Source organism: Silurus aristotelis (genome assembly GCF_946808225.1).
Source record: "Silurus aristotelis genome assembly, chromosome: 11".
In the NCBI taxonomy this organism is placed as follows: domain Eukaryota; kingdom Metazoa; phylum Chordata; class Actinopteri; order Siluriformes; family Siluridae; genus Silurus; species Silurus aristotelis.
Window position 1 is genome coordinate 20,158,791 of NC_139584.1, and position 18,586 is coordinate 20,177,376.

General features: G+C 37.7%; 1 protein-coding gene across 3 annotated transcripts in view; it reads left to right on the forward strand.

Moving 5' to 3' along the window:
* lmx1bb (LIM homeobox transcription factor 1, beta b) overlaps positions 1–14,743 on the forward strand; it is a 51,782-nt gene extending 37,039 nt beyond the window's left edge. For all 3 annotated transcript variants that reach the window (XM_083554551.1, XM_083554550.1, XM_083554552.1), the window contains exons 4-9: positions 6,138–6,370; positions 7,774–7,949; positions 9,038–9,115; positions 9,607–9,673; positions 11,956–12,114; positions 13,235–14,743. In XM_083554551.1, the coding sequence (XP_083410677.1) occupies positions 6,138–6,370; positions 7,774–7,949; positions 9,038–9,115; positions 9,607–9,673; positions 11,956–12,114; positions 13,235–13,392 (871 nt within the window). In that variant the 3' untranslated portion in view covers positions 13,393–14,743. The remainder of the gene's footprint in view (positions 1–6,137; positions 6,371–7,773; positions 7,950–9,037; positions 9,116–9,606; positions 9,674–11,955; positions 12,115–13,234) is intronic.
* The last annotated feature ends 3,843 nt before the right edge of the window (positions 14,744–18,586 follow it).

Consider the following 18,586-nt stretch of genomic DNA (forward strand, 5'->3'; position numbering starts at 1 on the left):
AGTTAAAGCATAAATGCTCAGTGCAGTAAAACCAGTAGTAAGTACATTAGATGCTACAGGTATTAAAGTACACTTAAACTGGCTATTATTAACAGCATCCTATTTAAGCTTCGAGAATGACAAAAATGAATAGGTGATATGACAAGGTAATAAGACACAGGCCTCTGAATTTTAATTACATTTTATTTGTAAAGTACAATGGACATTGTCAGAAAAGCATCTTTACATATATAAATACATATACAAATACATTCATTAATACATTCATCAAGTGGTTACCAGAGGAAGCTATTTCTGCTCTTTTTTGTCTTCTCTGTCTGATGATTTTATATGAGTATTTCATTGGTAGTGTCACAGTCACAGATGCAGGGCAGCATTCCAGAATCTATTATCATCATAAAAAATGCCACTGTAAAAGACCACAATATTGCATAAATGCACGGCACTATAAAGACCAAAAGTGCCAAAGGGTTAAAAAAAAGGTGTATGGATGAGGCCTGATTATCATTAAGGCATAAGCAATTATACAAACAATCTACTAATAATATATAATAGTTGTGCACATATCAAAAATAGTTTTGATCATAAAAAAAATATTTTTTGTGTATAGCTCCCCTTTTTAAACATTATCTTTTTTTTGGTTCACAATTACAATGTTATGTGGCCTTCTTTCGGCTTCTCCCGTTAGGGGTCGCCACAGCGGATCCTCCACATGTTTGATTTGGCACATGTTTTTACGCTGGATGCCCTTCCTAACGCAACCCTCCCCAATTTATCCGGGCTTGGGACCGGCACTGAAAGTGGCTGGGGTTGGCTCCCTGACTGGGGATCAAACCCGGGCTGCAGCGGTGAGAGCGCCGCATCCTAACCACTAGACCACCAGGGAACCTCACAATTACAATGTTATGTAAACTATTTATTTGAAATATACAAATAAAATACTATGAATTACACTAAATAATGTACTGTATATAATCAATAATTGATGGGACATTAGCTACAACTTGCCTATCTTTACCTTAAAACAATTTTCTGAATCTGAATTGGCTGTAATTAAATATAATATGAAAATAAATAAATACCAAGAAAACTTTATATAATTATACAACAATAAAACACCTTTATGCACTTGCTGTTGTGTATTACTTCACCATCTTCTTAAAAATCCCAGCTAAGATCTTCTCTGGCCTCAAAAGCCATGGATGCTCCAGAATTTACAAAGGTCATTTTGGCATTCCCACAAGCGACATTCATGTTATAATTCCTGCACATGAAGCTTTGAGACCACAGAATTAGTTCAATATAGTACAATATTTCTCCTTGATCTGCTTCAAAATTCCTCATTACTTATGTCTTTATGATTGGCACTGAATACACAACCAGGGGAGCTCGGCTGGTGAAGCCAGAGGAATGGTGTTCAAAGCGATCGTTTACAGCTGTCCTCCTGGGTAATCCTTATCCTTTCTCTGTCTTTGATGAAGATGTGGTGACATAAGAAGTCATTCTGCTGTAAACTGTTATGACCTCCCCCTCATGCATGTTCAGCAGAAAGCAAGAGAAGAATAGGTGGGGAGAAAAGCATGTGTTGCTAAATGTACGCCAATTATCCAGGCTAGCCCCCACCTCTTTCCCCCTCCTCCAGGCTTGTCTTTTTATCTCCCTCTGGTCTGTGATCCTTATCGCCAAGGCAGAGGCATAGAGAGGAAGGTCTTTTGTGGTGGGGAAATCATTGGCAACATGTGGTGAAAGCTTTAAGATGTTGTCACACTTTAAGTTGCTCATAATCTGTTCAAAGAAAAGACCACATACTCCTGTAAGCGGGCTGCTTTGTGGTCTAAAGGAGAGAAAAAAGAGGAACTGGAAGGTGAGAGCCTAGTTTTGGCAAGACAGAGGACATGAAGATCCATTGAGCTTAGTTTTCAACTCCCCATTTAGTTCTTTTTTATTTTTCTTCCACAAAAATATCATTATCTAACAGACCATTTCTGAACGTTCTTTCTTCTCCCAGCAGCCAAGACTTTTAGAAAAATTGGAAAGATTCCACAAGAAGCAAATAATTTAAATCAAATTATCTAAATTATTTGATCATTTTCCTATATGTTTGATTTTGGTCAAAGTAAAAAAAATAAAAAAAAATAAAAGGTTTACTGTTTTACAGTACACTTGTTGCTCATAGATGCCACAAGAGAACATTCCTCTGGGAAAAGTCCAGGCATGTGAGCACAAATAATTTGAATGACAATTTATTTTGTCTGTGCATTAAAAAAGTGAGTGTAAGCTGATAATGATCACCTGGGGAGTATTCTGGGGATTATCTCAGATTCTGTTTATGGGGTCTTGGACTAGGAGCGCCTGTCCAATCAAAATTGCGTCTGCTTTGCTTAAATTACACCTGCTGTTCAGGTGTTGGTAGGGGAACAGACATGTCCACCATTCATAAACACTGGACCTTAGTCCACTTTCCTCTCCCTTCATTATGCTTATTATTTTCACTTTGATTTGTGTTCATTCTAAAATGATGTTATTTCTGTGCTTTCGTGGGAGATGCCATTTCTGTGCTTTTGTTGTCATATAATGTGTAATACTGTAAAAGTACAATTTGATATCTACAGTGCTTACTAAATTTAACACGTATATAGCATTTTCTTTAAAATAATAAAAAGAAAAAAAGAGAAAGGACAAAATTTTTTTCCTTGAGATCAACCAATGATCTCAAACTGAGATCGTTCAAATATGATCTTACGTTGTGCGTCCAGTAGCAGTGTTTGTACTTATTGAGTTTGTAGAGCAGAGTAGTTTGAAAAGGCCCAGATGTGGGCCTGTGTCCAGCCCCAAAGAGCAGCAGCTCCACTGGAGTTCTGTCTTTCTTCTCTCGCTTATGGCTTTCATCTTAAACCACAGGACAGAAATCCTCTCCAGACCAGGCACGGCATCTGAGACAACACTGACCTTGTTTATACCATTGTTTATGACATTTGCTTTGCCCCTATGCTTGTAGCAGCCTTGCTAACAGGAAGTCTGGACGCTCAACGCATTGCTGTACTCTTTTGCTAACTCAGGCCTCGGGCTGTTAATCAGGTAATGTTACGGGGGATTGAGAGTGGTGACTCCCCCGGCTGGCCTTCGCCTGCTCACACTGTGGCGTTGTTTTTAAAGAGCATTCTTTTGGCGCTGAACTTGGAAAGGTATTAAAATGGGATTAGGGGCTCCTCCACAATCCAGTGCTTGTGTCATTCATTGGCTCTCTCTCTCTCTCTCTCTCTCTCTCTCTCTCTCTCTCTCTCTCTCTCTCTCTCTCTCTTTCTGCCACCCCCTGCCTTTGCCCTGTTTGATTGTGGATAGCAGTGGGAGTTGAAGTGACTGTGCCTTTCAAAAGGAAAAAAAGGGGTAGGGTTAAATCCCTACTCCACTGCTCCCTGCTAATTCCTCTTGTTCCTCCAAGAAGGATTTACTTCTGCTGCCAGCCCTGTGAAAGGCTTTCTCTGGCCATCCGAAAAGTTAGCCATCGCCTTCCTGCCAGGGTGTGGTTGCTATAGCAGGGGCATCATGCATGGCTATTCCATCTGAGATCCTGCTGAGAATGTCGAACTTGGGGGGCGGGGTTGACGACAGCCAAAGAAGTCAGGATTAGATTCCAGGACAAAGCTGGACAGGAAGACTTCAGAAGGAACGAATGGGAATTACAGCAGCAAAAATAATGCAAAGTGACAGAGAGGGGAAATAGAAAAATAATGGCTTACAAGATTAGTGCAGGAGGGTAAAAGAGGAGGAGACAAAAATAAAGGGATGAAAAAGAATGTTTTCATTTGGACAATAAGTATCTCAAGAGCATGGAGCGGAGAGGTGAGCAAGCGAATCCAGGAAGTGCCACGGCAGCTCAAAATGGTAATTTCCAGCTTATCCCTGTTTTCCAAGCTTGATCTCTCAGGCAAGGATTTTCATCATTGAATAAACATTTGAACTGGACGTGTGGATAGGATCATGACAGATTCATCATCTATGAGTCTGACAGGACCGACATGCAATAGTTTAATTTAACTTATAAATACTTTGTTTAAAATCAAACAGAAAAATTACTGTTTAGGATAAAAGTTCAATCTGCCACAGAGCATATGTTTGCAGGACAAATAATGTAATTGGGAGTGAAATGATAACATTATTCCTGCTATCAGTACATAATTTATTTCTTTTTTTTTTTACTTATTATTGACTATATTAATAAAATGATGTATTTATTATATATATTTAATAGGGGAAATATATGATATATAAATATTAGGGGAAAAAAAAAAAATTGAGGAAATTGCCAAGCTTTATTTCGGTATTATACATGCTTATTTAAATCATGGGTAAAATTAAATATATATATATATATATATATATATATATATATATATATATATATATATATATATATATATATTTATATATATATATATATATATATATATATATATATATATATATATATAAATTACAAACCAGAATCTCCACCCTTCTGGTTTATTCCCACCCTTATTTTGGTATATTCCTCCAGGTAGCACAAAATTGCTGAATGTGCCATTTTTAAGGTATTACCACTATCCTTTGTTGGGAAAAGCGCCTTAATCTTCTTAATGTTTAACAATAAATCAAAGATTACTGCCTTTCCTAATTCCCAACACTGCCAATGTTCATATTGTTGTTGTCCTGATAAGCTTTAAATGCTGTCACAGGTACTTATGAGAATTAAATACCCTGTAAATAAAGTCATTATTCATTTTAAATATTTAGCATATTTAACTTACACAGTGGCGTCTTGGAGAATGATAGGGCACTTTAAACAATGATTATTTTTACACATGGGAGTAATTACAACAAATGTCACAAAAGACAAACAAGATAAAAACCACAACACTAATACCCAGTTATCCTTTTCCAAACATCAGTACAGCTGCCCACCACACCCGGTGTGTTCAATGCATGGAATATCAATATGTATATCAGCATTTTACAAAGCCATTACCATTACAAAGGCTACCATTGCTACCCCTCTCATGTGGCCTCGTATTTACCCATATTTATCACTGTCTGCCAACCATGTCTAGTATCAGTAGAAGATGGTGACTAGCTTTCTCTCTTTCTCTGTCATAGTGCACAATGGCATTGATGCAAAGCTTAGATATAGGCAAGCACTGCAGCAGCTGTCCCACCAGCCCAAGCAAACAAAAGAGCCAGAGCTAATAAATCAGCTATGATGGCCTGGACAGTATCACACTCATTCACTTCCTTTAGCAGGTCGTTTAATCTCTGGCTCTATGCCTTCAGACTTAAGCACAAGGATGGACTGTCTCAGCTTTGACTATAACAAAAAGTTATTATCTGAGCACAGAGGAAATGAAGGCTATGGTGACAGCTGGATTTCTCCAACAGTTTGTGATAAACATGTGAGTTGTGTGTTTTTTGATCAAAGAGCATATGTGAGATCCCTTTACCTTGCAGTTGGAGATAAGTATGCTGGAGCAGCTATAGAAAGATAAAGTGATCATTTGAACCTGTGTTACATTTATATTGTAGCCAGTTTTATAGCCTAATTATTATAAGATTTACGTCAAACACACTAACAATTAACTCGTAGGCAAATGAGTATTTCACAGAATGTAATTTTTGTCACTTGATGTAAATAATATTGATTTTGGTATGATTTAAGATATGACTTAAATGTCATTTAGAAGCTGGTCACTTTATCCTGTAAGACATGACTTGGAGGCGTATTGTTCCAGAAGCAGCAGGACTAATCACTGAATGTGGTAAAGCCAGTGATTTGTGGTGCTGATTGAGGTTTGCTGGTGCATTTGGAGCAGGGCAACAAGCATGCATTTCCTCTGATTGGGCTCTGCTGAGGCGTTGAGAGGTTATCCAACGTGCTTTAACAGATGAGCTGCTGTCAAAAGAGATCACCCAGGGTCCTAGCCACACACCCACTGCTCCCTTAATCACAGTGGTGTGATGGACAACCACATGTAGAGACATTCCTCATCACTACAAACTAGTATTCCCTAAAATCCAACAGTGGCAAACAATATATAAGCACAAATCAATTAAATACACTATGTGTTGTTTCTCATGATTTCTTAATATGGTTTCTGTCTCCACAGATTATTTGCTACAAAATGCAGTGGATGCCTGGAGAAGATAGCACCCACAGAATTTGTGATGCGGGCGTTAGAGTGCGTTTATCACCTCAACTGCTTTTGCTGTTGTGTGTGCGACCGACAGCTGCGCAAAGGTGACGAATTTGTACTGAAAGACGGCCAGCTGTTGTGCAAGAGTGACTATGAAAAGGAGAAAGATCTGCTTGGATCAGTCAGTCCAGATGACTCTGATTCGGGTAAGCAAATAAGAAATACAGGCTGTAGAAACCTTTTTCAGGTTATTATTTATTGTCCTCCAGATGATATATATATATATATATATATACTCTGAATATTGCAATATGTTGTGGTCTTTTTTTTTGCATGCTGACATAATAGTGTATGCATATTATCCACATTCCCATTGAAATAGTACAGACATAACATGGCTGGATAATCTGGCAGCCATGAAGGCATAACTGTAACAGAGAGATGCTAAAGCATATTGATGGGATGCTGCTGGAAAAACATTTAAACAGCAGATCCCTGTGAATAACGGGGTGGGGTTTAGGTGGGGTTTCAAGTTTAGCAGCAGACCTATGCTTCTTATCAGTCCTCTGTTCCACACTAAAATGTGTGTGTGCACACTGTCTTTAAAGGGCCAAAGTGTTTCCTAGCCTAATTGGCACTTGCCGCTGATGCCGCAGAGGCCACTAAAGGGCCGCTGCACCAAATTGCAGCAGCCCTTCATTTCAGGAAACTGTCACTTGGGGATTGTAGCCATTACATGGGTTTTTAACTTTTGAACTCTGCCATGTCATGGAGTTTAGCTCCTTTTCTAATTACGATTATTATTCTATCACACATAAGCTGCTTTGTCTTATTAGATGAAACCTCCATCCACTGAACAATAAAGCCAATCCCCCGCTTGGCTATTGTAATTACAGTAGGAGAGCCAGGAGCCATTTCATTTAGATGGCACATTAGTACGACCTACTAGAAGAGATTATCATGACTGGGGAAGGCTTTGATTGACCGCCTGAGGATCACACGTATTATCACTATCTTATTGAGACATGGTGATTAGTTGATTGAATAACATCATATATTTTTTTTTTTGTTTTAAAAGTCTTAATGTAAAAAGGAATATTGAATATTTTATGTCAAGCTGGGATAAAGATTTAGCATTTTGTTTTTGCAAACATAATGTGCGCATGGTCATGGGTATTGATTAGAAGCCTACAGACTTTGTGGTTTTCCTATCTACTTCACATATGTACAGAAATTCCACACACTTATTCTCCCTACAGTATAGCATCCTTTGTGTGTATTGCATCTTATCAAAGATTTATTCAGTGCAAAACAGCCGAAGCTGTGTGTTATTAATTATAAATGACACAATGTCCAGTCCAGTGACAAATGTGCATACTTCATAGTGCTTTGCAAAATGCGGCTGTAGCCTTGTAAGAGGATGTGGCCTATTCTTTCAGCAATAAATTGATAAAAGTATTAAAACCACATGTGTCTCTTGTCATTATGAATGTTCTGTGTCTGAATCTCCTGAAAATGTAACAGAACAAAAACATCTATTCATCAATAGCCTGTCTGAAAAATTACAGAGAAATGTGCTGATTCCTGTGAATGATGGATCTTTCCCCAGAGAAGAGCGAGGATGAGGAGCTGGATATCAAGCCGGAGAAGTGCTCTGGAGGCACGGGCAAAGGGGATGATGGAAAAGATCCAAGGAGACCCAAACGACCACGTACCATCCTCACCACGCAACAGAGACGGGCCTTCAAGGCTTCATTTGAGGTGTCATCAAAACCCTGCCGAAAGGTGAGCCACTGCAATGTGGCAGCAAGAGACAGACCTGCTGTTTTTTGGATTGTATGACCTTTGATATTTTATTCAAAATATTGCAATACTTGTTAGACAGCATGTTCTTTCACAAATAAAATATTATAGTGTTGATGTACAACATGTTTAAAATTTTCTAATGAAGGATATAAAATGTGTATAAAAAAGGATTAAATAAAATAACTTGTACGCTATACACAAAAAAGAAACATACTAAGCAGTCCTTTCATAATGTCTCTAGTCATCTAGTTTCAAATTTAAAACTAGTTTATGAAGCCTTCAACGAGATAAACCCCACTGTAACTTTAGGCAGATATGCCGTGTTCATAGTGTACATCATTGTAATTAGCAAGTTCAACATGTATTATTTGTACTACTTTACTTTAACAGTGCAACACTTGAAAACAGTTTTCGCAACAAGCTACAAGGTCAATGTGTATGTTGGAAACAGTGAATAATATTGTCAGTGTTTATGAATTCAACCAAGATTCGTGTTTCTATATTAACTGAATCTAATACTGCTATAAACTTATTTAAGAGAAGAGAATGTGCACCTGAGAAGGTGCTGTTTATAGTGTGAACTCCATAAGCAAAAAAGAAACTTCCAGATGGAAAATCAGAGTGATAAAGTTGAAATTTGAAGTTGAGGGAGCAATTTCTTTAGCTTTTACCACTTGAATGTTGCAACTTTGCCTTGAATGCAGCAATAGCATGCACATCATTAATCTCATGACTGAGGCCTGAGTAATGACTGATCAAATCTTCAGAAATTAAGTGTATTTACAGAGTGTGCTCCAAGAAGACTCTGTAAAAAAAATTTGAATATGTATTAGAATACTTTTGGATCAGTTTTCTTGAAAACTGCCATATGTGTGTCTCTTGTATAAATTACAGGATTTTATTTGTAATTAAAGCTAATAGTGCTTAAACTTAAAACAGCTTAGTTGGTATATTGAATGTTAAATAATAATGATAACATGATGTTTAACGCTGCTACTAAACAAAAAAAATGCCTTATTCGAGATATTTTAATGAAAAGTTGCTCATTTTGATGCCTTTGTATGCAGGTTAGAGAAACCCTGGCTGCTGAAACAGGCCTAAGTGTACGTGTGGTTCAAGTGTGGTTCCAGAACCAGAGAGCCAAGGTGAGCCCTCATAACATGAACTCTGACCATCCATCACAATGTATTACCTACATGAACCCAATGATGTACAGCCTGAGACCAGATAACACTACAATCTGCAAGTAATCCTCCAACCACGGTGCTAAAGCAAAGCCCTCCACAGGCACTGCCAAAAAGGAGAACGCTAGTGGGGATAGAGACAGCAAATCTTAGCCATAATCTGCCTCGGGCTTAACCTCAGTGCATTCCACAAAAAACTCCCTGCAAGGGAAAGAGTGATGCACTCACATCCATCGCATTCTTATGTTAGTGTCTGAAACCCACCTTCTAGCTCTGATGCTATCTTCAAAAGCCCCAGGATAATATAATGTATTCAGATAGACGGCTATGTAGTTCAAGTAGAGGTGAACAACAAGGAACATCAAATTTTTTTTTGAGTTAGAAAAGAGCAAAAGACTAAGTTTGGGATGTCCCGAAGTGTTCTGATTGTGCCTTTATCTGTGTTTTTTCAGATGAAGAAGTTGGCCCGAAGACAGCAGCAGCAACAGGAGCAGCAAAACTCCCAAAGGCTGGGCCAAGGTACAGTGACCCAATATGAACCTCATAGCAAAATCTGTTTGTCTAAAGAAAAAAATCCTTGATGGTTAGGTGATTGGATGATATTCATTGGTATGTCAGTGGTTATGTCTTCACCAGACCAATAAAATACTGTAAACTGCCATAGTATACTGTATGCTTACATGATTGATAATTCTTACTGAATTTCCCTTTTGTGTTCACTTTTGCGTGATGTAACGTCAGTGGTGTCCAACCTCAAACAGAGCTCTGTCAGCGGTAAGAATCACAGAAAAAAAAATTGTGCAACTAGGGCTATGCAGGATAGTCTTTGGAGGTGGTATATTAATTTACAATACAAGCACATTAAAATTTGCCTGTATCTTGACCCCTCCACCCACCTTCTTCTCTCTAGACTGAAAACAACCTTGCATCCCATTTTTGACAGACTGGTATCTAATGTTTCTTTTCACTCAAGCACAAGGACAAGCTAGGCTCTATTTCTGATTTGGATACTGATTGCTTCAGTATTGTTACACATCTTGTTGTCCTCACATTACTATGACAAGTCATTTCAGGTCAAAGTTCCCCTTTGACTCATTTATTCCATATTAAGTAGTTCAAAAGTAAAAAAAAGTGTACAGTAGATTTAAAACCTACTGATAGTTTTTTATAAGATCCTTTAACAATTCGACATAGGTAAAAATATTATTCCAAACACCATGCATTGGAGCCTTAATTCTGAATTGAATATTTACTCACGCTATTAAAATAGCTATTTGTTGCTTTCTTATATCAACTGAACCACTGTTACTGTCTTCCCTGTCAAGAAAACCACTTGATATTCGTGAAGTGCTTAAAGCATATTCATTACAGCAGCTTTTGTGTCTGCAGAATTACAGAAAGTCTGATTTTAATGCTAAGATGAATGTTATCACTATCACTACTAGGTTATCATTTTGGCATTTCTCAAATGCATTTGACTACATGCACTAAATTGCAGAAAGAATAAATGCGATCACAATGGTCATGTTGGCAAACTTGTTTTACTCTAAAGCAAAACATAATTAAAGACATCAGCATAAAGTAAATTTAGATTGAAGATCTCTAGAGAGATAAGGTAAGAAGCATGCATTTCTGTTGTACAACATGAGAACAGTTCTTTCTCTCTTTACTTTGGGGAAATCCCAAAGCTAATATTGACATTTTACTGCTGAGCAGACCCCCTTGTACCTTCTCCGCTGGAAACTCATAATCCAAAGATCATTGAATCATCTTCAGCTATAAAGCAAGAGTAATAATACTTTTATTTTATAGACCAATGTTAGACTATCCTCATGGTGCATCCAGTTATGAGGCTTTATCACAAACTCGGCTGTAAAAAAAGATAAATAAATAAATTAAAAAGGGCACAGTGCTGGATTGCTGTCAAGTGCCAGAACTGTAGAGTCATCACATCTACACAAGTTTACAGTTCCACTTTTCTAAACTCTGACAGATGTCATTCAGCAGTTCTGTGGTATCTTACAGTTACTTTACATCCCTGTCTTTTTAAATAGATCATTCATGTAATTTAGATGGACAATGATCTCCCTTACTGGTCAGTAATCCATGTCTAACTCCAGCAATATTGTTTTCTTAACATTATGAGAATTAACTGAAAAAGAAGCTTTGTGGGGAAGCTGACATGGCCATGTGGGACAGTAGAATGCTTAATAAAATATAAAAAATACTCCTAAACCACTGCAGTACAATGTAAGCTACCCTCACCAAAATGTTCCTATGTGCATCCTGATAAAATTGATACCAACGAAAAAATAACCTTGATTGCACCACAATCAAGAAACATTTAATGGAACATTATGGTGTCTTTAAAAATAAATTTTAGACATTCTTACATGGGCTTACCACTCTAAAGAAAGATCTGAGATGGCAGCCTTGTGTTTAAAAGCCACAAGACTTCTAACTCTTAGCTCTTGGAGGAACTCATGGAGAATTTCTCAGTTGGATTTAGCTGCAAGAATCATGTTGTGCTGAAGCATGTTTCTTGTTTGCAAGTGTTTGGAGCGCAGATTATTTTAGATTGAAGATACTATTGTTAAAAAAATCTCTGTATCAACAACCATTTTTCCACAATAAACCAACAAATAAATGTTTTGCATTAGCTGCATGAACTGGGCAAGGTTTTTAAAAGTACCAAAAGTATGATTGTAGGGAACAGAAAGAGTTGTTCTCTGGGTTTTCAATCTAAAATCTAAAAGCATTCTCAGCATTCAGTCTTATGTTATATTCCAATTGGTTTTCAGAGGTGATGTCCAATAGGATGGAGAACATGATGAACTCCTACACACCACTGGCCTCTGCACAGCAGCAGATGGTTGCCATGGAAAATGGCTACACTGCTGATGCCTTCCAGCAGGGTCTTACCCCACCTCAGATGCCTGGAGATCACATGAACCCATACGGTTAGTAGTACACCATGTGTTCAGACTTTTTTTTTGTTTTCATAAAGCAACCACACCATGGACTTTTAAGCAATCCATGTATTTTTCAATAATAATACAGTCACCAAGATACATAAAAAATTTGCGGTTAAGCAAACCACTACTAGAAAACAATAATAGCACACAAATAAGTCTAACTACCGATACCTGAAATACAATGAATACAATTAAATTAAATTATCCCCATATAGCCTGTGCTCCCTACGATGGCCCTTCATTTTAGTTCCAATGCCAACAATCATCTTATCTATCTATGTGTTTGAGTATAATATGTCCTTTTATAATATGTAGTGAAAACACGTAAGGACAACATTACTTAATCATGACGTGTGATAGTCTAATCATGCAGACCAAAAGTACATAGATCAATTTTCAAAACACACAATTAAAAAACACTGATTTGGGAAATTACAAGCATTGTAAAACTAGTGTGCACTCTTTGTTGTCATTACAGACAAAAGCTCATAAGACCAGAGAGAAGTTCCTTGTAATAGTTTTATGGCCTGTGTTCCCAATATTATTAACTCCATGATGAGTGTTACTCATGTATGTTTGGTCACAGATAAACAATGAAGAGGTCCCAGGTGCCTTGTCATCCATTCCCTTTAATGGCAGGGCCCCAATCCCCAGTTTCATCACACTCCAGCTCAGGGTTTATGGCGTAACAACAGGAAACAGGCAACATTGCCAGCTCATTAAAAAACCATAGCCCATCAACCTGTCACTGTCTTGTGTAATGGTGTCATTAAGATTGGAACTGAGTATTAAGCCTAACTGTGCCCACAAGGAAAATGGCAAAAAAAACTGAAGATTAGCACAGAAGCCAACATAACTGTATGCTTTTGTTGATTAATTTTTTGTTTAAACACATTTGATTTGTATTTGAATGTCTGTTGCTTTCATTGCATAATTATAATTTGTGAAAGAACTGTATTAAATAAATTGGCAAAGAAAATATATATTATAATAGAAAAAGAAAAAGAAGATAAATAACCATGTAAAGATGAGGAGAATATTTGTAAATACATTCATGCTTGAATTTATTAAACGCCATCGGTTAACCTCTTGTCATTTTCCACAGGAAATGACTCCATATTCCATGACATTGACAGCGACACCTCCTTGACCAGCCTTAGTGACTGCTTCATGGCTTCTTCAGAAGCAGGCTCACTGCAGGCACGTGTGGGAAACCCGATTGACCGACTTTACTCCATGCAGAGCTCTTATTTTGCATCATGAAAGCAAAAAAGGACAGGGACAACCAAATGTGGGTTCACGTCAACCCACTGCTCCCTTTATTACAAGCCTTGGAACCAAGTACTCTCAGCAAAGACCTCTACTATGGATGAAGGGCCAAAACCAAAAGCCCAAAATATGAAAAATCACAGAACTTAAAAACATCGTCCTTGATATTCAATAGAAAAAAATGCAGCTCAGGACACCTGGTTTTTTGAGGCTGACAGACTTTTTCTAGATATGTTTGTACAATACTTTCACAGAAGTAGCAGGACTTGTCAACATCCACCTATGGTAGGAAAGATGTACATTTGAAAGCCCTGAAGCCACAAACCTCAGTCCACAGCATCCTGCCAAGGAAGGCTGAAGATCAAGACATTAATCTCACAATGCATGAAGTCATATTCTTTGTGAACATGGCATTGAAAAAGAAAATCTTTAGAAAATAGCTGAAAAAATTTTGTGTTGTTGAGATATTTAAATGTGATGTTTGGACTCTTGTTTTTATTTGTATTTTTTTGTTATGTTCAACATTACATCTTTATCATGTTAATAGGTTTAGCTATGAAAGTGGAGTTAGAATTTGTAGAGAAAAGAGGAATGTATAGTGAAAGTGTACATGATTGTATGAGGATGTGTGCACTTGTGTGTGTGTGTGTGTGTGCTTGTGTGTGTGTGTGTGTGTGTGTGTGTGTGTGTGTGTGTGTGTGTGTGTGTGTGTGTGTGTGTGTGTGTGTGTGTGTGTGCGCCAGTATGAGTGTGTGAGCGTTTAATGTAGTCACCTACCTGTATGTGTGTTGTGCTTCAGCGTGTTATAGTTTGAAAGACAGACAGCAAAAGCTCTATCCTTGTGTAAATATATGTTTCCCGAACAAATCAGCTGTGCATGTTCAAATGGAGAACATTCTATTTATTTATCTAAACCATGCTCTTGAAGGTACTTAAGTAACTAAAAAGCTTTATTTAAAAAGGAGAAAACCACATCAAGTAGTTCAAGCATTATTATCACTCATGTATATTATTTAACAATTAAATATATCCCCTTTTCCAGCTTAGATGTAAACCAGCAAATGTGTTATAAGCCCAGAACCAGGGCTTCTCAACCAGTCCTAGAGAACCACTGACCTGGTGAGAATTTTGTAATTGTGATTCAGCTGATTATTAAACCTTTCCTCATTTGGATCATGTATGTTGGCAGTGAGGGAACATTGGAAAGCTGTGCAGTTCAGTTGGTTCCCAAAATGGAAGCTGAGAAACCCTGCTCATAAACATTGACAAAATGCATTTCCAAATGTGAACACTGCTAAATTGCCAAAGTTTGTTGGTATAATAAATAAACGCTGTTTCTCCTGGCTTTTAAAGTTCTTTTGATGACAGTATGTATGTTTTTGCTGCTATGACATAACACTAATTCAATTATTATTAAGCCTATATATATGTGCCTAATTTACTAATTACATGCAAATGTAAAATCATGTGAAGTTTTTTATCTCAACATGCATGCTGGTTTACATAGTGCATTTAGTGCATTGCCCAGTGTAGTCCAAACAAGTATAGAACAAGTAAATGGATAGTGTATTAGGTAGTGATTCTGTGATACACTTCCAATATACTGTACTTACATTTTATTATAGTATTTAAGATTCAGAACCAACTACTGAATTTGTGCTTAAGACCATTTTACATATTTAGAGACAGGCTACCACAAATTTTTTTTTAATAAAATAAACAAACAAACAAATAAATAAATAAATAAATAAATAAATAAATAAATAATAAAAGGAATTTGATATTCAGTTTAAGCATAAAATTTTGTTTTTGTTTATTATTAAATAATTAAAATAAAAGTAAAACATGACATAAGAAAGAACATATTCTGAGGTGTGTATTCTATGTACACATATTCTATGTGTTTTTTTTTACCCAAACTGTTACCACAAAGTTGGAAGCACTCATTAACATAGGATTCTTTGGATGCAGTAGCATTACATTTTTCCTTTAGTTGAAGTAGGAGAACTAGGAGACCAGTTTCAGCATGACAATGCCCCACTAATAATGCCATTGAGGCTGAATGTATTGATTTATAAGAATGTTGTACCTTTGTCCATCTCAGACACTACTCAGAATATACAGAATTATTTAGCAACTGTAATATAATATCACACAATACAGTAGTGAGACAGGCATCATTACTGCCTTAAAGATTCATGGTTTCTAATTTATCTCAAACTCAGATTACTGTCTGTTCTCTCTGTGTCCTTTTGAGTTTCCTACTCTTAGGTTTCTTCCAAATTTCTGAACACAAACCAGTAGGTGGCTTGATTAGGCTAAATTTTACTTAAGGTTAAATAGATGTGTGCATGAATGGCATTCTGCAATGTTCATGTCTATTATTCGTTGGACTAGTGCCAGATTCACGGGGATAATTACCAGAAAAAATAGGTTAAAAAAATGAAGTACAGATGCAAAATATGTCCTTGTTAGTCTGTTTTGTTTACATTCATAATACTTTTATACATTTATTTAATACTTCATTATCTGAATAAATGACAGTACAAAACATGAGTAGCATTTTAAAAAAGAAAACTTTTTACTTGAATGAATATTACATTCAATATTACATATCCAATCTTTAAACTACAGTTACATACTGTTTAGCCACTAACACAATTCTGAAAATTAATATGTATGTAATATAAATGACAGTTTGTTGTATCATTTGTTTTACAGTATTTCAATATAACATTTTTTTTTAAATATCATTATCTTTTGCTAATTTTGGGTATGTGTGTTGTTAATAATATAATAATAATTATGATAATAAGAATAAGAACCCAGCCATGAGGGTTGCACAAGCCAGTGCACTCTTAGTGCCGGTCCCAAGCCCAGATAAATAGGGAGGGTTGCATTGGGAAGGGCATCCAGCGTAAAACATGTGCCAAATCAAATATGCGGATCACGAAAAAGAAATTCAAACCGGATCGGTTCAGGCCCGTGTTACCAACGACCGCCACAGGTATCGTTAGCCAAAAGGGTACCGGTGGAAATTGGGCTACTGTTGGCCGAAGGAGGAGAAGGAAAGAAGGAAGACATCTACAGAGACGGCAGGGAAAGGAGAAGTGTAAGAGAGTAGAGGTTAGGGTTGGCACTTTAAATGTTGGTACTATGACTGGTAAAGGGAGAGAGGTAGCTGATATGATGGCGAGGAGAAAGGTAGATATGTTGTGTGTTCAGGAGACCAAGTGGAAAGGGAGTAAGGCCAGGAACATTGGAGGTGGGTTTAAACTGTTATTTCATGGTGTGGATGGAAAGAGAAATGGTGTAGGGGTGATTATGAAGGAAGAGTACAGTAATAGTAGGGAGGAAGAGTACAGAGTTTAGTGGAGGTGAAAAGTGTTTCTAATAGAACGTGAAGCTGGAAGTTGAAGGGGCGATGATAAATTTCATCAGTGCTTATGCTCCACAAGTGGGCTGTGCGATGGAGGAGAAGGAAAAATTCTGGAGTGAGTTAGATTAAGTGGTAGAAAGTGTACCTAGGAATGAAAGATTGGTAATTGGGGTAGATTTTAATGGGCATGTAGGTGAAGGGAACAGAGGAGATGAGGAGGTGATCGGTAGGTATGGTTTAAATGAGAAGAACTTGGAAAGGCAGATGGTGGTAGATTTTGCTACGGTGGTAGATTTTGCTAAGGATGGAAATGGTAGTGGTAAACACTTATTTTAATAAGGAGGAGCATAGGGTGAAGTATAAGTGTGGAGGAAGGTGCACACAGGTGGACAATGTTCTATGTAGGTGATGCAACCTGAAAGAGATTGGAGACTGTAAGGTGTTGGCAGGGGACAGTGTAGCTAGACAGCATCGGATGGTGGTCTGTAGGATGGTGTTGGAGGTGATGAAGAAGAGGAGGAGAGTGAAGACTGAAAGAAGAATAAGATGGTGGAAACTAATGGAGGAAGACTGTAGTGTGAGATTCAAGGAAGAGGTCAGACAGGAGCTTGGTGGTGCTGAAGAGGTGCTGGATGATTGAGCAACTACTGAAGAAGTGTTAAGGGAGGCAGCTAAAAAGGTATTTGGTGTAACATCTGGAAATAGAAAGGAAGACAAAGAGACATGGTGGTGGAATAAGGAAGTGCAGGAAAGCATAAGGAGAAAGAGGAATTGGGATCGACAGAGAAAAGTAGGCAGGAGTACAAGCAGCTGTGGCAGCAGGTGATAAGGGATGTGGTGAAAGGAAAAGGCATATAAGGAGCTGTATGAGAAGTTGGACACTAAGGATGGAGAAACCGATTGTACCGATTGGCCAGGCAGGGGGACCAAGCTGGGAAGGATGTGCTGCAAGTTAGAGCAATAAAGGATGGAGATGGAAATGTGTTGACTAGTGAGAAGAGTGTGTTGAGAAGATGGAGGGAGTATTTTGAGCAGCTGATGAAAGAGGAAAATGAGAGAGAGAGAAGGTTGGATAGTGTGGGGATGGAGAAGCAAGAAGTGAATAGGATTAGTAAGAAGGAAGTGAAAGCAGCAATTAATAGGATGAAGAATGGAAAATCGGTAGGACCAGATGACATACCGGTAGAAGCATGGAGATGTTTAGGTGAGATGTCAGTGGAGTTTTTAACAAGGATTTTGGAAGGTAAGAAGATGCCTGAGGAATGAAGAAGGAGTGTCTTTAAGAACAAGGGAGATGTGCAGACCTGCAGTAAATCCAGGGAAATTAAGTTGATCAGTCACACCATGAAGTGATGGGAAAGAGTAGTGGAAGCCAGGCTGAGAGAAGAGGTGACCATCCGTGAGCAACAGTATGGTTTTATGTCGAGGAAGAGCACCACAGATTATTAGCTTTGAGAATGTTTGAGCTGCATTCCCAAAGCTTATTTGCTTTGAGAATGTTAATGAAGAAGTATAGAGAAAGTCAGAAGGAGTTGCATTGTGTGTTTGTGGATTTAGGGAAAGCGTACAAAGTGTACAGGACATGTATTAGCCAGTAAAAGTGTGCAGTAGGAACGACACACTGGTTCAAGGTGGAGGTTGGACCGCATCAAGGATCGGCTCTGAGCCCTTTCCTGTTTGCAGTGATGATGGACAGGTTGACGGATGAGGTCAGACAGGAGACTCCATGGACTATGATGTTTGCAGATGATATTGTGATTTGTGGTGAGAGTAGGGATCAGGTTGAGAAGAAACTGGAGAGGTGGAGGT